This window comes from Haematobia irritans, chromosome 1 (genome assembly GCF_050003625.1).
Source record: "Haematobia irritans isolate KBUSLIRL chromosome 1, ASM5000362v1, whole genome shotgun sequence".
Lineage (NCBI taxonomy): Eukaryota > Metazoa > Arthropoda > Insecta > Diptera > Muscidae > Haematobia > Haematobia irritans.
In genome coordinates, this window is record NC_134397.1 from 88,871,597 (window position 1) to 88,895,017 (window position 23,421).

At 33.0% G+C, this 23,421-nt stretch overlaps 2 protein-coding genes across 3 annotated transcripts in view; one reads left to right on the plus strand and one right to left on the minus strand.

Annotated features, from left to right (window-relative positions):
- The window catches only part of LOC142221400 (NADP-dependent malic enzyme-like), a 133,944-nt gene that overhangs the window by 44,397 nt on the left and 66,126 nt on the right, over positions 1 to 23,421 (minus strand). For both annotated transcript variants that reach the window (XM_075291118.1, XM_075291117.1), the window contains exon 2: positions 1,516 to 2,365. In XM_075291118.1, coding sequence (XP_075147233.1) covers positions 1,516 to 2,365 — 850 coding nt within the window. The remainder of the gene's footprint in view (positions 1 to 1,515; positions 2,366 to 23,421) is intronic.
- LOC142219847 (uncharacterized) lies at positions 2,459 to 21,925 on the plus strand. Its single transcript, XM_075288629.1, has 3 exons — positions 2,459 to 2,476; positions 19,872 to 20,136; positions 20,895 to 21,925. The coding sequence occupies exons 1-3, from the start codon at positions 2,459 to 2,461 to the stop codon at positions 21,923 to 21,925; spliced, it is 1,314 nt and encodes a 437-aa protein (XP_075144744.1).

Here is a 23,421-nt window from a genome sequence, read left to right on the forward strand (position 1 = left end):
AAAAGTATAAATATTAATTGTAAGAACTAATGAGTTAATTTAAAGATATACATAACAAAAATATTATATAGTGGTGTAGACGATGTTTGAACCGCTTTTCTATAAAAAGTCTGTGGCTGCAGACATGGGGACGCAGTCATTAATAAGCTTGTTTTCTTTTAGCAATTACAGTACAGGTTTATAGAAACTGTATACATGTATATTAAAATTTACTTTTATTGAAAAACGATAATTTTGTTTTAGTTTATTTTTAAAAATGTTTAAGAAATTTTCCCCAGCTCAATGAAATTTTCTACATAATCGAATATTTGCTTCTGCATTGTTTTTATTAACGGTGGTGATAAGTAATTAAATGATATGAAAGTGAGAATGATATAAAAAGAAATTAGTTAGTCTCGTGGTTCTGGTAATTATAAGGTAGCCTCACTAACTCAAAAATAACAACAACAATAGCTCAAATCAATGCCACCCTAAAACAGTTGTGTTCCTTTACGTACTACTACTTTTACTACGAGTAAAATAAAGGAACACAACTAATATGTACTAATATGTTTTGACATATTACTGAGTTCTCGAAAGTCAACTGACGAATTAATGCTACCTTATAAATAACTTGCACATTGTTTTCGTATCCTGCGAAAGATACGAAAACAAAAAAATCTTCGAAACAAACGTCTTTACTGCAAACGGTTTTTGTCTAAAGTTCCACTTGGGATGAATACTTATTTTCCTGCAGTTACACGTTTTTTCACCGAAAATGATATGAAAAAAAGTGTTCGTTCGTCTAAAATATCTTTTGGTATAATAAGACATAACTCATTTGATAAACTAAAGATTGATGTTTATAAATTAGTAACATCACTTATTTTCATGTCATGGGCTTTGGAGCGAAGGGTCATAATTGAAGCAAAACAAACTCACGCCATAGTAAAATGTATATGCATAGACTCTTGAATATCCTTTCCCTACAATAGTGGTATTTTCTCCCCAAAAAGAAGATTTTGTTATAGAGAAATATTTGTAATGCGCTTTTCTCAGAAAATGATGATGCGCATTTGTTGTACTACGATAGAGAGCACATGTACATACGTACACGGATATGTTCTCATCAAAGCTTGTGAATAGGTGTGCTGCTAAGGCTATGGTCACACTAGGCAAAATATTTTTCCAAAACCATTTTCCAAATATCTAGATTGGGTTTTTGAAAAAAATTCCTACCATGATGTTATATATCCAAAATGAGCTAACAATGTCCGCTGGTTTGGCTGTGGCGACGGATTCTTTTTTGATTTCTGTCAAATATTTACCCAGTGTGAACATAGCATAAGTAAAACCAAAAAATTGTATCCAATTGAAAATGGTGTATGTATATATATGTATGTACATAGGGTTGCTTGACTCGACATTGAACTTTGGTAAAAATGTGTCATATTCCCGAACATATTCATTCAACATCTCTTCATGGTGTCATAATCCTGTATTTGCTTTCCACCGAACTTGTTGTTGCCCGCTTACCTTGTTGTATTTCTTATGCTGCAGACGTTGCAAACCGGAAATATTACCAGGAACATCGACATCGCCTCCTGTGCCCCATAGACCCAAACGATCACGAGGGACCTTTTTTAATGGACTATTGTTGCCGTTCATGCTTGAAAAATCCATATGAAAATTCGATTGTTGTTGTAAATTGTACAAGGGTGACTTTTGATGGTGATGTTGCTGTTGTTGTAGGTTAAATGACTGACGTAATGTATGATTGACGGCGTTTATTGCATTGACATTTCGCATCAAATCATGCAGATCGACTTGTGAAAGTAGCGGTAGTTTCGAGTAGTTGGTGGTCTTCTCGATGGATTCTTCTTTGCCAGTATCCGTATTAACTCTCGACGATGACTCGGAATTCGGCACAACTACTACGGGGTTAACAACGCTATTTGGTGATTGCTCGGCGGCCACTCGACTAGTACTGATTTTAGAGAGCTTTGCAAAACCATTCGACAGCTCATACTCGATGGTGGTAGTTGTAGTGGCCGCAGTCGTATGATTCTCATATGTGGGGCTATTGCGCATTCCCGTACAACCGCCACATAAATGTGCTGCTGTTGCTAGCGGCGACGATGTTGAGGAAATCCCATGGTGTGTTGTTGTATTGCTAGTGACGTCATGACAGGCATTTTGAATAGCGACAGCTGTTAAATCTTTACCATCAGCTGTAGTTGTGTGGGGTAGGGGTCCACCATTGTGATGGCATTGCTGTTTCTGCTCATTTATCGGTATTGTTGTTTTATAAAATTGCTGTTCGTTTGAAGTTCTCTGGCAGTGAGTGTCATTGTTCGTATTCACCGCCGTTGGATATACAGGGGAACTGAAATTAACAAAAACAATAACATAATAAACATGCGAATCTTATCGAGAGAGCAGTAGTTTGAGAGCAAGCCAATTTAAAGATAGCAGTATAATGGGTGTGTTCCCACATGTATGTTAACTTTATATTGTGATAATAATGCTTGATAAAAGTTTATCTTTTTCCTCCGAATCTGGTACACAATAAAACTTGTAATCAGAGGCCAAGGCAATAATTTTTAGAGTAAATAAAATAACCCAACACTATTATTATTTATTGTTAGACACAAGTCGAGTAAAAAACAAGTATATACGGCCGTAAGTTCGGCCAGGCCGAATCTTAAATACCCACCACCATGAATCAAATATTAGGGTTTCCTTTGAAATTTCAGGAGTGTTTGAGGACAAATCAAGCAGAGCAGTTCAACCAATACACTTCCCGGAGATAAATTTAAAGATTTTACATATGAAGACTATATCAGATTCTGGATTTGTAAGAGCCGTTTTAGTTTTAGAGGAATCATTAACATCTCTTGTAAGTGTGCAAGAAAATTATAAAATAACGTCTTGATTTGAAATCTTAAATCTGTAGATTTTCACCCGAGAAGTAAAATCTGGAAATTTTACTTTCAGTTTCAAGCAATTTTCATGATCGGTGCGCCTTCCATACCCTCAAGAATTGAAATTTCAGGCAAATCGGAAAAAACTACGGTTTCTAGAAACCCAAGGAGTTAAATCGGGAAATCGTTCTTAGGGGGGCTGTACTACAACACTGACCGATACTCACCATTTTAGGCGTATCTCTTTATGATCCAAAAATAATTCTAGATTTCGAATTTAATACAAATTGGATAAAAACTACGGTTTTTACAATCCCAAGAAATAAAATCCGGAGATCGGTCATTATTGGGGATATACCAAAACATGAACCAATACACGCCCTTTTCGGCACACCTCTTTATTGTCATAAAATACTACTAGATTTCCAGTTTCAGGCAAATTGGATAAAAACTACAGTTTCTATAAGTCCAAGAAGTAAAATCGGGAGATTGGGGGATATAACATACCAAAACATGAACCGATGCTCACCATGTTTGGCACACCTCTTTATGGTTCTAAAATACCTCTAGATTTCCAATTTATGGTAAATTGAATAAAAACTGCGGATTCTAGAAGTCCAAGAAGTAAAATCGGGAGATCGGTCTATATGGGGGTTATAAAGGGCGATTTGTTAAGAGCTTGATAACTTTTTAAAAAAAAAAAAACGCATAAAATTTGCAAAATCTCATCGGTTCTTTATTTGAAACGTTAGATTGGTCCATGACATTTACTTTTTGAAGATAATTTCATTTAAATGTTGACCGCGGCTGCGTCTTAGGTGGTCCATTCGGAAAGTCCAATTTTGGGCAACTTTTTCGAGCATTTCGGCCGGAATAGCCCGAATTTCTTCGGAAATGTTGTCTTCCAAAGCTGGAATAGTTGCTGGCTTATTTCTGTAGACTTTAGACTTGACGTAGCCCCACAAAAAATAGTCTAAAGGCGTCAAATCGCATGATCTTGGTGGCCAACTTACCGGTCCATTTCTTGAGATGAATTGTTCTCCGAAGTTTTCCCTCAAAATGGCCATAGAATCGCGAGCTGTGTGGCATGTAGCGCCATCTTGTTGAAACCACATGTCAACCAAGTTCAGTTCTTCCATTTTGGGCAACAAAAAGTTTGTTAGCATCGAACGATAGCGATCGCCATTCACCGTAACGTTGCGTCCAACAGCATCTTTGAAAAAATACGGTCCAATGATTCCACCAGCGTACAAACCACACCAAACAGTGCATTTTTCGGGATGCATGGGCAGTTCTTGAACGGCTTCTGGTTGCTCTTCAATCCAAATGCGGCAATTTTGCTTATTTACGTAGCCATTCAACCAGAAATGAGCCTCATCGCTGAACAAAATTTGTCGATAAAAAAGCGGATTTTCTGCCAACTTTTCTAGGGCCCATTCACTGAAAATTCGACGTTGTGGCAGATCGTAAGTCTATTCATGATGAAATGTCAAAGCATACTGAGCATCTTTCTCTTTGACACCATGTCTGAAATCCCACGTGATCTGTCAAATACTAATGCATGAAAATCCTAACCTCAAAAGAATCACCCTTTACCAAAACATGGACCGATGCTCACCATTTTTGCACACATCTTTATCAAAACCTGGACCGTTATAGCCCATCTTCGAACTTGACCTGCCTGCAGACAAAAGACGAGCTTGTGCAAAATTTCAGCATGATTGCTTCGTTATTGAAGACTGTAGCGTGATTACAACAAACAGACAGACGGACATGGTTATATCGTCTTAGAATTTCTCCCTGATCAAGAATATATATACTTTATATAGTCGGAAATCGATATTTCGATGTGTTACAAACGGAATGACAAACTTATTACACCCCCGTCACCATTCTATGGTGGTGGGTATAATAAGTAAGGAATGTCTAAAGACGGGCGATTATATTATACCCTTCACCTATATGTATACCAACTTTTTTGATACCATCTTAACACCTTCAAATTTGTTAAGAGGTATATAAAGGTTTTCATTCCCATATACAAATATTTAAATATGAACCGAGTTGGGCTTATAGAAACCGTACGTTTTATCCAATTTGCCTGAAATTGGAAATCTAGCGGTATTCTCCAACCATAAAGAGGTGTGTCGAAAATGGTGATTATCGGACCATGTTTCGATATAGCCCGATCTCTCGATTTTACTTCTTGGGCTTCTAGAATCCGTAGTTTTTGTCCAATTTGCCTGAAATTGGAAATCTAGAGGTATTCTAGGACCATAAAGAGGTGTGCCAAAAATGGTGAGTATCGAAGCATGTTTTGATATAGACCGATCTGCCGATTTTACTTCTTGGGCTTCTAGAAGCAGTAGTTTTTAACCAATTTGCCTGAAATTAGAAATCTAGCGGAATTCTAGGACCATAAAGAGGTGTGCCGAATATATTGTGTATCGGTACAGTTCTGAATATTGCGTGTAACATATCCCTCCATGTTTTTGTCATAGCCCTATTTAGACCGATTTAGTTTTTATCGGTCCATTGTGTAAGGCCTCCATATAGACCGATTTCAGGTCTTGAGGGTACAGAAGATGCATTGATCATGAAAATTGCTTGAAACTGAATGTAAAATAATTGGGGTAAAATAAAAATAATTGGGGTAAAAATCTACAGATTTTAGATGTCAAATCATGGCGTTATTTCATCATTTTCTTGCATACTTACACTGAAAAAAATATTGTCGTGAGGTCAAAGATCTCATGTCTTTAAAATACGAATACAAATTTTGCTTAGCATAGAAGACGCATTTCTCTAAAATAAAGTTATTTTCCTTGTCCAAAAGTCGATAAACTTTTCAATGAAGTCGTATTGTCCTTATAATTAAGTGATTTGACTTAAAAATTTGTATCTTAACATGAAAGAAACAATTTATAGGCTAAGGTCAACTTGACTTTAATAATTCAGAAAAATTCTTTAAATTTAATGAAATTGTCTTTAAATTTGTTGTCTTTTTGCGTCTTGACTACAAAGCAAAAAATCGTTCAAATATAGGACATGTTTTTCAAAACTTTATTCTAAAGAAGTTTTTTACTTCAAACATAGCATAATTTCTACTGGAAGTCGAGTCTTAATTTGGAAAATAAAGTTGCCGTTAACTCGTTTTTAAAGGACTTTGATAGCATATGAAGAAAAAAAGCTGAGAAAGCGAAAAATTAAAATTTGCTTCCTAGAAGCAAGTACTAAACCTAAATTTAAAAGAGAACTGTGTCTTAAAAGTATCCCTACTTGTATTCTCCGCTTCTTTGGCTCGGAATCAATACCAAATTTTTTAAAGTAAAGACAAAATCTTTGGAACCGAGTATGCTTTTTTTTTCAGTGTACAAGAGATGTTTATGATTCCTCTAAAAATCAAACAAAAGATGGTTCTTATAAATCCAGAATCTGATCTAGTCTTCATAGGTAAAGTCTTTACATTTATCTTCGGGAAGCGTACTGGTTGTACTGATCTGCTTTTTCAAATTTTCAAAGGTATTTAAGATTCGGCCCGGCCGAACTTACTGCTGTATATACTTGTTAACGAATAATTTTGTACGTAATTTCATTTTTATACCCTCCACCATAGGATGGGGGTATATTAACTTTGTCATTCCGTTTGTAACACATCGAAATATTGCTCTAAGACCCCATAAAGTAAAGGGTGATTTGTTAAGAGCTTGATAACTTTTTTTAAAAAAAAAAACGCATAAAATTTGCAAAATCTCATCGGTTCTTTATTTGAAACGTTAGATTGGTCCATGACATTTACTTTTTGAAGATAATTTCATTTAAATGTTGACCGCGGCTGCGTCTTAGGTGGTCCATTCGGAAAGTCCAATTTTGGGCAACTTTTTCGAGCATTTCGGCCGGAATAGCCCGAATTTCTTCGGAAATGTTGTCTTCCAAAGCTGGAATAGTTGCTGGCTTATTTCTGTAGACTTTAGACTTGACGTAGCCCCACAAAAAATAGTCTAAAGGCGTCAAATCGCATGATCTTGGTGGCCAACTTACCGGTCCATTTCTTGAGATGAATTGTTCTCCGAAGTTTTCCCTCAAAATGGCCATAGAATCGCGAGCTGTGTGGCATGTAGCGCCATCTTGTTGAAACCACATGTCAACCAAGTTCAGTTCTTCCATTTTGGGCAACAAAAAGTTTGTTAGCATCGAACGATAGCGATCGCCATTCACCGTAACGTTGCGTCCAACAGCATCTTTGAAAAAATACGGTCCAATGATTCCACCAGCGTACAAACCACACCAAACAGTGCATTTTTCGGGATGCATGGGCAGTTCTTGAACGGCTTCTGGTTGCTCTTCACTCCAAATGCGGCAATTTTGCTTATTTACGTAGCCATTCAACCAGAAATGAGCCTCATCGCTGAACAAAATTTGTCGATAAAAAAGCGGATTTTCTGCCAACTTTTCTAGGGCCCATTCACTGAAAATTCGACGTTGTGGCTCGTTAGTAAGTCTATTCATGATGAAATGTCAAAGCATACTGAGCATCTTTCTCTTTGACACCATGTCTGAAATCCCACGTGATCTGTCAAATACTAATGCATGAAAATCCTAACCTCAAAAGAATCACCCTTTACATGATATTTAACCATGCCAAAAGTGGTCCATATCAGTCCATAACCATATATAGCCCCCATATAAACCGACCCCTAGATTTGGTTTTGGAGCCACTTGGAGGAGCAAATTTCATCCGAGCCAGTTGAAATTTGGTACATTGTGCTAGTATATGGCCGTTAACAACCATGCCTAACTAGGTCGGTCTATAGTTATATATATATATATATATATATATATATATATATATATAGCCCTCAGATAAATAGATCCCCAATCACACAAAAATTGGTCTATATCAAGTTCATAATTGTATATAGCCCACATATAAGGGACCCCCATATTTCAATTCTGGCTCTCTACGTACCGTGCAAAAGTCCATATCGATTCGTAATTATTTGTAGACTTACCTATACATACCTTTTTTGTCTAATATATACCACGTATGGACTAACTCATAATTTAGAAAACGATGTTAAGAAATTTTAAGATACCACAACCCAATTAATTGGATTGTGGATGACAGTCTTTCGTAGAAGTTTCTACGCAATCCATGGTTGAGGGTACATAAGATTCGGCCTGGCCGAACTTACGGCCGTATATACTTGTTACTTTTAAGGTCGGTATTACACGCACAGAAAAAAACATGTTTGGACATGGTTGCCGCATCCATTTAATGCTTATCTAGAGTATGTAATTGTCGCGAAAACCATGTATTTTGTGTTTGTAAAAATAATTTTCGAGCGGAGAAAAATATATGTTGGCAATAAGCATTTAAATGGTTCTCAAATGCCGCAAATATGTTCTTTTTTAAATGATATAATTTGAGACCATTACATGGTCGCGAAAATCATGTACCTGACCATTAAATTTTTTTACTTTCTTGCAGGGAAAAAAGTATTTTTATAGGTTACGTATAGACATGTGTTGAACTATTAAATGGCCAAAAAGGCCATGCACATTGTGTTCGTGACCATTTAATTTTTTATTTTTTTTTTGCAGCGAAAATAGAGTGTGTAAAAATATGTGGTGTTGCTTCCACTCCATTATAAATACAAATAAACAATATTTTAATTTATAAATAAATAAAAATCAATAAATAAAGTTAATTTTGTGTTTTCTTTTCTCAAGTGGCGTCTTTTTTCGACGACGAAAAAGTTTTTTAGGTTGTGACCATGTTCTTTTAACTGAAAGAAAACCATTTTTGACGAATACGATAATATTTTAGATCGTGACCATTGTCTTTTGATTAAAAAAAAAATTCTTTTTATCAATATAATAACATTTTAGATTAGGAAAATTTTATTTTTCTTAGAACCATATTCACCAACATGGTCGCAGGCTCCTATAGCTCCTATCATATTATTTTGCTCTTCCAGTATGATTGTCGCTATCATGTTTCTTCTCTGCGTGTAAGTTGGCATGGTCGCTCTAAAATGGCCATGTTTTCATGCATAAGCGTAGGAAGGCCTCTGGGGAGGGGGCTTAGACCCCCCAGAAAAATTTTAGCCCCCCAGAAAAATTTTAGCCCCCCCAGAATTTGAAAACCTATTTACGATTTTCCATTTTTATAAAAAATAAACAAACCCAGCCAAAAAAGCGTCGCCAAAAAAGTAATGAAAATGATCTTTTTGGATCCGGTAGTGGCGAAGAAGCGATGAATTTAACATGGGCTTGTCATAGGACGGAAGTCCTCCATTTCAACAGCCGTTGCACTGAATTTGCATCACTTCTTTAGGTGTGATCCGAATTCAATGTTTTGAATGTAAATTAAAAAATTCTGTTATATTTTGTCAAATAAATAATTTTTATAATTTTTAATGGATTCTAATGCTTGTCGGAAACGTTTGACATCAAATATTTTCAAAAATTCACAAATTTTTCAGATTGGATTTAGAATTTTTTTCGATAAAATTTAAATTATTTGTACCATTTTATGAATTCTTACTTCGTTCTTAAGGTATTTGAAACAAAAAAGTTAAAATTTCCCATTAAAAGTATGAAAAAACCAAGTTATAAAAAATTGAATTTAAAGAACTTCCTGAGTAGTTAAAATAAAGAACATCATTGGGAGTACATCTTCTGGAAGTGCTTTTAAAGTTGTGCCTTTGGAAGAACTTCCAAATTTTTTTGCTGGGAAATGTGTGGAACTACTTTTACTTGCTTTATTATAAATTAATTTTCGAGTTATTTTGATGTCTAATTTTTTTATTCATTTTTATGAAATAAAACATTAATTGAAGTATAAATAAATGAAATATAAATTTTTACCTAGGGGGGCTATAGCCCCCCCCCTAGGAAAATTGTCTAGCTACGCTAATGTTTTCATGTTTACTTTTCTTTAATAATTCATCTTGAAGAAAATAAACTTTTTCAATTGTTGCTTTGGATCATTCTCCACCAAGTTATAATAACAGGTTGGCTGATAAGTCACCGGTCTGACACATAGGAGGCTTCGCTAGTATTAAATGCATAATATTTTTATATAGTACCAACCTTCAAATGATTCGTGTCAAAATTTGACGTCTGTAAGTCAATTAGTTTGTGAGATGGAGCGCCTTTGTGAAGCAACTTTTGTTATTGTGAAAAAAAATGGAAAAAAGGAATTTCGTGTTTTGATAAAATACTGTTTTCTGAAGGGAAAAAAGGTGGAAGCAAAAACTTGATAATGAGTTTCCGGACTCTGCCCCAGGAAAATCAACAATAATTGATTGGTATGCAAAATTCAAGCGTTGGAGGACGGTGAACGCAGTGGACGCCCGAAAGAGGTGGTTAACGACGAAAACATCAAAAAATTCGCAAAATGATTTTGAATGGCCGTAAAATCAAGTTGATCGAGATAGCAGAAGCCTTAAAGATATCAAAGGATCGTGTTGGTCATATCATTCATCAATATTTGGATATGCGGAAGCCTGTGCAAAATGGGTGCCGCACGAGCTCACATTTGACCAAAAACAACAACGTGTTGATGATTCTGAGCGGTGTTTGCAGCTGTTAACTCGTAATACACCCGAGTTTTTCCGTCGATATGTGACAATGGATGAAACATGGCTCCATCACTACACTCCTGAGTCCAATCGACAGTCGGCTGAGTGGACAGCGATCGGTGAACCGTCTCCGAAGCGTGGAAAGACTCAAAAGTTCGCTGGCAAAGTAATGGCCTCTGTTTTTTGGGATGCGCATGGAATAATTTTTATCGATTATCTTGAGAAGAGAAAAACCATCAACAGTGACTATTATATGGCGTTATTGGAGCGTTTGAAGGTCGAAATCGCGGCAAAACGGCCCCATATGAAGAAAAAAAGTGTTGTTCCACCAAGACAACGCACCATGCCACAAGTCATTGAGAACGATGGCTAAAATTCATGAATTGGGCTTCGAATTGCTTCCCCACCCACCGTATTCTCCAGATCTGGCCCCCAGCGACTTTTTCTTGATCTCAGACCTCACAAGGATGCTCGCAGGAAAAATGTTTGGCTGCAATGAAGAGGTGATCGCCGAAACTGAGGCCTATTTTGAGGCAAAACCGAAGGAGTACTACCAAAATGGTATCAAAAAATTGGAAGGTCGTTATAATCGTTGTATCGCTCTTGAAGGGAACTATGTTGAATAATAAAAACGAATTTTGACAAAAAAATGTATTTTTCTTTGTTAGACCGGGGACTTATCGGCCAACCTGTAACAATTTGCCCAAAAAAGTTATAATGTTATTCTGGTATCCGTTAATTCCTCGTGAACTTTTTATGGTTTTTATAGGTCTTACTGTTTTTTCACTGTTCCCCTTGTTTCATTTTAAAATTCAAATTAAATAATATTTAGACTTAAGCATATCAAATTTTTGACGAAGCCAAGCGCATAGCCCAAACAAATTAACATATAAAACAGTTTTCTGAAACAACATACAAGCAGTTTCACAGAAATTGCTCTCTTTTGATTCTCTCGCTGTGTTATGTTGATATCTTTTATCAACCCTCCCGATTTCCATCTCTATTTCTATTTCTATCTGTATACTCTCTCGCTGTTGCTCCCTGAATATAATATCACAAAATATATATGCTTACTCGAAATTTGTAAATTTATATATGGTTCCATTCACATATAATATTTTTATGAAACATTCATGCCCCAAACATAATATATTATAACATATTAAAATATGTGTCCCAAATATTTAATGTTAGTTTTGGAACATTACATTTTTGCACTTAAATATATTGTGTTTAAAAAATTCTCTCCGAAAACATTTTGTTTATATCGAAAAATATGAAAAACATTTTTTTCTAACAGTGAAGGGACCTCCTTTTTGTAGCCGAGTCCGAACCATTGCACCACTGTGGCTCCCTACACTCAAACAAAAAGTGAACCCTATATCTCACTAAAGCCGATTTAACACTCTTTTAGATTATCGAATTATTACGTTTTGAGAAAGTTTCCATGGCCTTAATATTTTTTTGCGTACGTTAGTTAAATTAACTAAAACAGAGGAAAAAGTTATACACAAATGAAGCATAAAGATTAACTAATTTCGTGTCTCCTACAAAAGAGTTCAGAATTTCTTAAAATTTGTACATTTTACCAATAATGCACCCATCTTGAACTTCGTATGGCACTAAAGACATTTTTGCAATTTTAAACTCCAATTCTTTCCTTCAAACTATAAAATTTTCTTTAACAAGTGAAAAAATTGAATTGTGTCTAATAAATTTTCTTGAATTTGTCGAAAAATATTTACTTATTTTTGTGATATCGGCGTGATGTCAGCGTTTGTAATACTGCTTAGTTAACATTTTCTAAAGATAATCGAAATTTTCTAATATTAACCAAAATTTTTCTTCCTATTGGGTTCACTATTTTTTCAGCGTATATACGCTTAAATGTAGGATCATTCAAATTCAAATTAGATATCATTTATCGAATTTTAATTCTCTTTTTGCGATATATTGATGAAGCTAGTCACATACAAACAAATGCCATATACTTCAAAGTAAAAAATGTTTTCTTAATAAAAAAATCCTTAAAAGAAATCTTAGCCTATATAACATATGTATAGTTTTCATCTTTCTTTCTTTCTTTATTGATCCATATCAGTACAAAAAGTATGAACTTATAAATAGTACTGTATACAAAAGTTAGTTAAAATAAAATGTGTCACAATAATAAAAATATTAAAAATAATAGAAATATTAATAATTTTTAACAAAAATATTAATAGTAACAGTAAACATATAACATTAATACTTAATGTAAACAAAAACATATTTGACGAGTGAAATTAATTTTATACATACGTAAATATAATACAATAACTTATGTCATCAAAGAAAACTGATTTTGCAGTCTGTTCTTAAATTGTTGGTGATTACACTGAAAAAATATTGACCTAATACTGAAGATTATGCAACTTAAATTTTAGGACTCGAAATTTACGCTAAGGACAAAATTCTTTAAAATAATGACATTTTAATTAAAAGAAAGTTTATAAGCCTTGCTTCAAAATTTTTTTTTCATTAAATTTAGGACACACATCTTGAAATTTTGCGTCCCTCTGTTGAAGTTGTAGATCTTTGAAGTAAGGCAAATGTTGCTTAAAATAAAGAAAAACATTTTTAATTTAAAGAAATCGCCTTTAACTCAACTGGCATACTGAATTTTTAAATTAAAGATAAAAATGCTTCAAATATAGGCTAAGACTTATTTTAAGGATTTGCATCTTTGGTTTAAAGTTTTTTTTTAGCATTAAGAAAACAGTTTTTACCTTGAAGTACTTGGCATAATTTGGATTTTGAAGCTGGAATTTGTTTGTACATGAATACCTTTATTGATATATCGCAAACAGAGAATAAAAATTCAATGAATGAGATCTGTATCCAATTTTAATTTTATCGATCCTAGATTTAAAGCCAGGGAGGTCCGTCAAAAATGTCTTTATTTTAAAGAAGCCGCATCTTTGGCTCGGAATCAATACCAAAATCCCTAAAGGAAGGTCAAAATCTTTGGATCCAAGTAAACTTTTTTGAGTGTACTTGTACTTCTTAAATACGGTAGGTAGATTGTTCCACAGCCGAGTAGTAAATATAAGAAATTGTCTCTCAGATATCAAATATTGAGATCTAATTGGAATGATTGATTTTATCCCAGACGATCGTGAAAAACATAATCTTTGAAGAAGATATTTCGGTTCACCCGAATAAATTATTTTATGTAGAAATATTAGGCATCTGAAATTCAGTAGGTTCATAAAAGTCATTTTGCAGAGTAGAGAAGAATAATTCGAAATACTTTCATAACGCCCAACACCATAAACAAATCTGGTTATATCGTTAAACAAAATTTGCATTTTCCTCTTATGGATATAATCACAATTCGCAAAAATTTCACAGCAATATGTAATAGAGGTGTGCACGTGAGTAATAGTTTACTCACGCTCACGCACACTCACGAATGAAAAATCATACTCACGCACGATATTTTTTGGTAGGACTCACGCCCACTCACGATAAGAAAATTTGTACTCACGCACACTCACGTACGAAAACGTCGTGACTCACGAAAAATACCGTGACTTACGAAAAATATCGTGACTCACGAATAATTTTATGATTAATTTACCTTACCGAAGTGTCTGGAAACATGAGCATTATTAAAATCGAGAGTGTTATTAAACTCTTAACATCCCAGGTGTCACTAAAATTGTAATTGAATTTAACTCTTAAGCGTTTTATGTTGGTGAGCATGAATATTTCACGAAGATATTATTTTCGTGACTCACGCTCACGCACGACATTTTGGTTTGTTAATCACGCTCACGCACACTCACGCTGCGGTCATGAAACATATATTGGTGTTTGTTTATTAAAACTTTTAAATGAAAGTTGTTAATATTTTAGCGATGAGATGTACGATGGCGAAGTGATTATCGGTAGCTTAGAAAAAAGTTATTAAGAATGTTCAATATTTAGGAAAAAATGCTGAAATGGAAAGTATATTGAAATTGTTTTATCTAATTTAATTTTTGTTATTCAATGTAAAAAATAAATACTCAATTTCAGAGTAACTCCAGATGAATTTGGAAAATTGTTTGTTACACCTCAGCGTATAGTTTAATATAATTGGTAAGTATTCTTTTTAAAATGTGGTTTTCTTTTAAAAAGGATATTTTTTATTTATATCATTATTTGCTAATTATTATTATTATTTTCTTTTTGAAAGTTTAATGTTTTCCTTTGTTGTAAAAACAAAATATTTGATTTCAGAGCAACCCCAAGCTGGATTCGGGCATATTTTTATATTTCTCCTCAGCGTATAATTTAATAGAGAAGTGGTAAGTTTTCTTTTAAAAATTGGTTATCTTTTCACTAGAATATTTACATTTTTATGACCTTTTTATTATCAAAATTACAGGTTTTTATTACCTTATTTTAGTATTACTTTAATCAAATATTTTTCGAACCCAATTTAATATTTTTAATGTAAAAAACAAATATTTAATTTCAGAATAACAATTTGGAAACATTTTTATGAGTTGGTAAGCTTTCTTTAACATTCTTTTAACCAGAATATTTAGTTTTTTTATGCATATTATTTCTTTAATTAAATTTTTTGGAAACCAATTTAATGTTTTTTTATTTAATGTAAAAAAATAAATATTTAATTTCAGAGTAACCCCAAATGAATTTCGATAACTTTTTAACCTCAGCGTACAGATTAACAGAGAATTAGTAAGTTTTATATTAAAACTTTGGCTTTCTTTTAACAAGAATATTTATTGTATTATGTCTTTCATATCGATAACAACATAGTTTTATGAGTTAATATATTAATTAATTCATTATTTCTCTAATTGTTTCAGGTACAAACTTTATGAGGTACGTTTATCTAAGAAAAGTTGAATTCCTTAGACCATTTAATAAAATGCCCCCAAATATGGTAAGTTACAAGCTAATTTAAAGAGCTAAAAAATTATATTTTATTACATGTTAATTTTGAACAATTTTTATTATTCCTTCCATTTTTTCAGCAAGATATGTGAAAAAATATACTTACGATGAATAAAAAACTAAGGAAAAGTCAAAATGTTCAAAAAGCGAGTTAAAATAAACTACTTTCTTGTTCCACGTGGTCATAATTTTTATTCACAAAAACATTGTATTAAGAACTTTCATCATAAGTTTTTATAATAAAGTACTTTTGCTTAAAGAAAGTTTAATTTTAATGTATGAAAATTTTCATAATAGTAAAACGGTTTGTTATTCCTTTAATTATTAAATTTCTCTGTACTGTGGAATGATTGATTTAAAAAAAATTAGTCGTCGACATTTTGAAAGAGACTGTTAACCAAATTTTATTATCGGATTTCCCAAAAAATAAGCAAGTAAACCAAAATAATACTGACTTTTTAACTTGGTAGGGGTATATAAATCTTATCGTGTTGTAAATATGAACTAAAATACAATGTTATAGATGAACTAAAATTTAAGAGAATTATAAACTAGACAAGTTGAAAAAAAATCTTAAGGGCTAAATCATAGTCAATATTACTACAGTTTAGTTAATTTTGCAATAGGGTTCACTGTTTTTTCAGTGTATAATGAAATTTAACGAAAAAATTTGAAGCAAAAATTTTTAACTGTTTTCTAATTAAAATTGTTTTAATGAATCTTGTTCCTTAATATTGTGTAATGATTGATTTAAAAAAAAATTAGTCGTCGACATTTTGAAAGAGACTGTTAACCAAATTTTATTATCGGATTTCCCAAAAAATAAGCAAGTAAACCAAAATAATACTGACTTTTTAACTTGGTAGGGGTATATAAATCTTATCGTGTTGTAAATATGAACTAAAATACAATGTTATAGATGAACTAAAATTTAAGAGAATTATAAACTAGACAAGTTGAAAAAATCTTAAGGGCTAAATCATAGTCAATATTACTACAGTTTAGTTAATTTTGCAATAGGGTTCACTGTTTTTTCAGTGTATAATGAAATTTAACTGTTTTCTAATTAAAATTGTTTTAATGACCGACGCTTAAATCAGATAATTTTACACATTGACCATATGTTTATACATATATCTCTTTTAAAATATTTTATAAAATAAGTGATATTATCAGCACATACAAACTAAAAAAATCGCTTCTGTAACATATACCCTAAACACATTTTGCTTCAAACATATATATTTTCAGGATTGGTCCAAACAAAATATTGTTTGTATTGTTCAAACATATTATGTTTCACCTTAGGGCATACGCTGGTAGAAAAAATTTTAATGACATTTTCTTTGTGTGGATATAAGTTTAAGGCACCAATTGGTTACTTCCATTATTTTACTTGCAGCATGCTCTCTAGGTCTCTCTTTCTAAACACATATATGTTTATAGGCTATTTCTAAATTAATATATGGTTGCGTCTAAGCATATTATATTTACAAACAGTTTATGTCCTAAACATAATATGTTCTAACATATTAACATATATGTCCCAAGCATGTTATGCTAGTTTATGAACATTATATGCTTGCACTTAAAAATATAGTGTTAAAAAATTTGTTGTTCCAAACATATAATTTTTACACGTAAACATATGAAACACAGTCTTTTTCGTCCGTGTACTCCCAAAAATATCCAAATGTGTTTAGCCGAATTTAAAGTTTACAAAAAGTCTATACATTTCGATATTTTCATACACTGAAAAAAATATTGTCGTGAGGTCAAAGATTTCATGTCTTTAGAATACGAATGCAAATTTTGCTTAGCATGTAAGACGCATTTCTCTAATATAAAGTTTTTTTCCTTGTCCAAAAGTCAATAAACTTTTCAATGAAGTTGTATTGTCCTTACAATTAAGTGAGTTTACTTAAAAATGTGTATCATAACATGAGAGATAAAATTTTTGGTGTAAGGTTAACGTGACTTTAATAATTCAGAAAAAAATCTTTAAGTTTAATGAAATTGTCTTTTAATTTGTTTCCTTTTTGCATCTTGCCTACAAAGCAAAAATTCGTTAAAAAATAGGATATGTTTTCCAACACCTTATTTTAAAGACGTTTTTTACTTGGAACATAGCATAATTTCTACTGGAATTCGGGTCTTAATTTGAAACATAAAGTTGTTGTTTACTCGTTTTTAGAGGAATTTGATAGCATCTGACGAAAAAAGTCTGAAAAAATGAAAAATCAACATTTGCTTCTTTGAAACAAGTACACAAAACCCAATTTTAAAAGAGAATTGCGTCTTTAAAGTATCCTTGCATGTATGCTCCGCTTCTTTGGCTCGGAATCAATACCCAAATTGTTAAAGTAAAAACAAAATCTTTGGAACCGGGCATGCTTTTTTTTCAGTGTAAGGAGATCTAAGTTAACAGCCGATTATTGCTTATTTGCCGAACATCGGCTTCGGCCAAAAAACCCGATTCGGTGGAGCTCTAATGGAAATGTAAAATATACGACTACACTGAAAAAACAGTGAACCCACCAGGAAGAAAAAAAATTGAACTATTTTGTGGAAGATACGATTTTAGTTAATCTTTATCCTTCATTTGTGTAAATTTTTTTTCCTCGGTTTTAGATAATTTAACTAACGTACACAACAAATTATTAGAGTAGAGAAAACTTTCTCCAAACATAATAATTCCATGAACTAAAATAAAGTTGAATTGGCTTTAGTGAAATAGAGAGTTCACTTTTTTTCAGTGTATTTTATCAATAATATTTGAAAATACTTTCTGATAAAAAAGTTGAGATATCAACAACTAAATGTACGAGGATTTTATTAATAAAATTTATAAATATTTCTGATAAAAGAACATCCTTCTTTTGAAAAAGAAATTGTTATGATTTTATCAATTAGTTGGTCGATAAAGAAAATCAATCAATTGATAAAAATATCGTATGTGTTTTATCAGTTTTATTTCTGATGTTGCTCACATACATACATGCATCTGCACATTAATTTCTAGCATCCAGAAAGAAAACTGAAAAAAGAATTGATCTCACTTTTCGTATGAGCATGTACAATAAAATTTAGATACCGTTAGTTTTTGGAAGCGTAAAAGAATATTCTATTATAACCATCGTTGATGTCATTTTTCTATCTTTTTTCATAACGTAACATTTAAACAGTGAACACGCGTTTTTAATTTAGAAAAAATGGGAAAAGTAAGTATTAAGTTTCATTTTGTGATTTAGTATATATTGTGCTGCTAGTATTGTTACTGACATTATTTATAGATAGGAATCGATTTTGAGTTAAAACATCCAGCTGCTGTCGATTTGAATTCGAGATGGAATGAGTATTGAGTCAAAAATTATATTTGAAGACAACAATTCGAGTGTTTATTTATTTAATGTTTCTTTGAAATATCGAATATTATATTTACTATTATATTTGTTGAACACATTATTCTTCTACTATATAAAAATAAGTCAGGTTTTCCGTCCTGACGCAATAACTCCAGAACGCACGAACCGATTTCCACGGTTTTGCATTCGTTGGAAAGTTCTTGCGCTCCTTAAGGTTTATAACAAAGAATCAACAAAAGTTTCAAGGGAAAAGCGGGAAAATCTATTGTTATATACAGTGCCATTTCGGATGCATTTCCGGAACGCAAGAACCCATATCCACGGTTTTACATAACCGATTTCCACGGTTTTGCATTCGTTGGAAAGGCTTCGGGCTCTGTGAGGTTTATACATATAGATAATTCAAGAAAAGTTGCTTTCTATTTTGTTCAATTTTATTTTTTCACATGAATTGTCATTCAATTTTTTTCAAATGAATTGTCTTTCAATAAAATATAATTTTATATTGTGAAAGATTTAAGAAGTTGCAAAAGTGATGTGACAAATATTCATGTTACAAACCGGAATTGAGTACACTGTGAAATTGTGAAAAAAATATTAAAAAATAACTTTATAGTTTCCTAACATTTCAATTCATCATCAAATCAATTACGTGTTTTTTTAGTATGCAAAAGTGATGTGACAAACCGGCATTGTGTACACTGTGAAAAAGTATTAAAAATAACTTAATCGTTTACTAACATTTCAATTGGAAATCATCAAATCAATTACGTGTATTGTGCAAAATTTTAGTTAATTTAAACAGCAGATATTTGTGTTTAAGGTAGTAAGTTGAACTGTGTAAATTATGGGGATCGTGGATTTGAAGTTAACTTCACCACTCTGTCCATAGACCAAAATGCCTTTAGGCATTTTCTTCAGAATGAGTTCATTTTCGTTTGTATGATGCGTTACAATATCCAATCATTTATTGGCAAGGGCAAGACGAATACGACATCATGTTGAAGATGGTCGATACTATTAGAGGTACACACTAATTATTGCTATTATTTTTCCATTAACAGTTCATTCGCTGTCGATATGTAAGTCAAAGTCTAGACGAACGTTTAGAGTTCATCCGATTCAATCAGGCAAATCTACGATCTGAGGACTATATACACTTGCGTGATGCTATTCATTCACAATATTGGACGTCTGGCGGTTCTCCCACCATCTTATACCGGAAGCCCACGTCACATGCACGAATACGCTCAAGACGCTATGACTTACGTGGAACTCCGGATTTATTTATTACGTTCACATGCAATCCGAAGTGGACGGAAATTGAACGTGAGTTGGAACCGGGCCAAAAACTGCAAGATCGTCATGTCATAATCGCCAGAGTATTTCAGCAAAAACTCAAGGTTCCATCATAACCCTTACTACACTGAAAAAAATATTGTGAGGTCAAAGATTTCGTGTCTTTAAAATACGAATGCAAATTTTGCTTAGCATAGAAGACGCATTTCTCTAATATAATGTTATTTTACTTGTCCAAAAGTCGATAAACTTTTCAATGAAGTCATATTGTCCTTATAATTAAGTGATTTGAATTAAAAATGGGTATCATAACATGAAAGAAAAAATGTTTGGGCTAAGGTCAACTTGACTTTAACAATTCAGAAATATTCTTTAAATTTAATGAAATTGTCTTTAAATTGGTTGTCTTTTTGTATCTTGACTACAAAGCAAAAAATCCTTCAAATATAGGACATGTTTTTCAGCACTTTATTTTAAAGAAGTTTTTTTCTTGAAATATAGCATAATTTCTACTGGAAGTCGAGTCTTAATTTGGAAAATAAAGTTGTCGTTAACTCGTTTTTAAAGGACTTTGATAGCATATGAAGAAAACAAGATGAGAAAGCGAAAAATTAAAATTTGCTTCCTAGAAGCAAGTACACAAACCCCAAATTTAAAAGAGAATTGTGTCTTAAAAGTATCCTTACTTGTATTCTCCGCTTCTTTAGCTCGGAATCAATACCAACTTTTTTAAAGTAAAGACAAAATCTTTGGAACCGGGCATGTTTTTTTTCATTGTACGTATCGAGTTTTTGGTAACACACGTTGTTATATGTACTCGGTGGAATGGGTGAAGCGTGGACTGCCTCATGCTCGTATACTAATTTGGTTGCTGAACAAATTACATTCAAATGAAGTGGATGACATCATATCCGCTGAAGTTCCTGATCCAGTCACTGATCACCATCTACACGACATTGTGACAACACAGATGGTGCATGGACCGTGCGGTGCATTAAATCCATTATCGCCTTGGATGGCTGATGGAAAGTGCACAAAACGATATCCGCGACCGTTAGTTGCTGAAACAGTCACAGGTAACGATGGATATCCAGTTTATCGTCGGAGTTCAAAAGAAGATAATGGCCGAACTATCAAAGTTAAAGACAAAAATCAAGATATTGAGATCGGAAATGAATTTATTGTACCATATTGCCCGCTTCTATCACGAATTTTCGAAACACATACAAACGTTGAGAGTTATCATTCGGCGAAATCAATCAAATATTTGTGCAAGTATGTCACAAAAGGCAGTGACATGGCTGTGTTTGGTATTGCGTCGGAAAATGCGAATGACAAAGTCAGTAACTTCCAAATGGGCAGATATGTCAGTACTAATGAAGCATTGTGGCGATTATTTTCATTTCAAATTCATGAAAGATATCCCACAGTTGTACACTGGGCAGTGCATTTGGAAAATGGCCAAAGAGTTTACTTCACTAAAGCTAATGCGGCACAACGAGCTGAGAGACCACTATCGACAACATTGATTAGCTTCTTTGCAATGTGTGAAGCAGATCTGAAGGATCTTCGGCGACGTAACAACACCTTTGGCGGTTTGATAATATTGTTGGCAGGCGATTTCAGGCAGACGTTGCCAGTAATTCCCCGTGGAACGCCTGCAGATGAATTGAATGCTTGCCTGAAGGCATCACCTTTATGGAATGACGTAAAAATATTATCGCTAACCACTAATATGAAAGTTACCCTTCAGAATGATCACAATTTTCCAAACAATTTTCAACTGTTGGATATGGAAAAGTCCCAGTTGATGCGATAAGTGGTTTAATAACGCTTACCAACGACTTTTGCCAATTTGTAGACTCTCAATTAGCTCTTATTGAAAATATTTTCCCAAATATTAGTGAGAATTATCAGAACTATACTTAGTTAAGTCAACGAGCAATTTTTGCCGCAAAAAATAATGATGTACACGCACTAAATTTCACCATTCAATCAAAAATTGCTGGCGATTTGGTAACATACAAATCCGTTCATTCCGTAACAAATCCAGATGATGTTGTAAATTATCCAACGGAGTTTTTGAACTCTCTGGATTTATCAGGATTTCAACTACATAACTTGCAACTCAAAGTTGGTACGGTTATTATGATATTGCATAATTTGAATCCACCGCGACTTTGCAACGGAACTCGATTTTCTGTAAAAAGGCTTTGCCGAATTTGATTGAGGCAACCATTATTAACGGAAAGTACGCAGGTGAAAATGTATGTATTCCTCGAATACCAATGATTCCGACAGATCTTCCGTTTGACTTCAAAAGATTGCAATTTTCAGTTCGCCTTGCGTTCGCAATGACCTATGTTATAAGAAGTCGCAAGGCCAATCGCTTAGTGCTTGCGGGATAAATTTAGAAAATCATTGTTTTTCACATGGTCAGTTATACGTTGCGTGTTCACGAGTTAGGAAACCATCCGCTTTGTTTGTGTTAACGTTCGACCAAAAAACAAAAAATGTAGTTTACCAAAGAGCACTTCAATGAAACGAATAATTTGCGGACACGTATAACGCTTCGATTCAGTAATTACTTTGGATTTACTTTCATTTAGACAAGTTCAACTAAATAACACTTTATTTTTGTAATCGAAATAAATTCATTACTGCTGTGAAATGAAATTTTTGTTTTTCAAATATAAAACAAATTTAAACATTTTTCTTTATCTTTTAATCACCAAACGAAATGTTACGGAAAACGAAGCATGCAAAACGACGAACGGAGTTCGCCGAGTTTGCTAGTTATTAAATAAAAATAATAAAACTTGTCTTTTTAGGTAAAAGTGTCTTTTATTTAAACAAAACAACTATTGATAAAGTGACGACGATATTTTTATCAAACGGCGGATATATTCATTAATTACAATTAAAACAAATGAGTAAAGTAGAAAGTCGTGCGGGGCCGACTATATCATATTCTAAACCACCCCTAATTGAATTAGTAACCATAAGCATTTGTTGGGTATTGAAATAGGGTTAGGAGATAAAGCGTACTTCCACATTTTAGAAAATTACGTGGTACATGTTTATGGGAGTTTTATCACGATCTGAATGTGTGAAATGTCTGATATTAGGGGCTATAGTTGATTTTGCACGTATAGAGTTAGTATACCACTAAATTGAGTCTATTATTAAAAAAGAGGAAATCGCTCAATTAGTGTGGGTAAAAAATCCAAATTGGAGAAACTTGGGAAATATATTTATGTCTAACTACCAACTTTGGGAAAATCGAGCGATGCATATATGGGATATATATCTAAA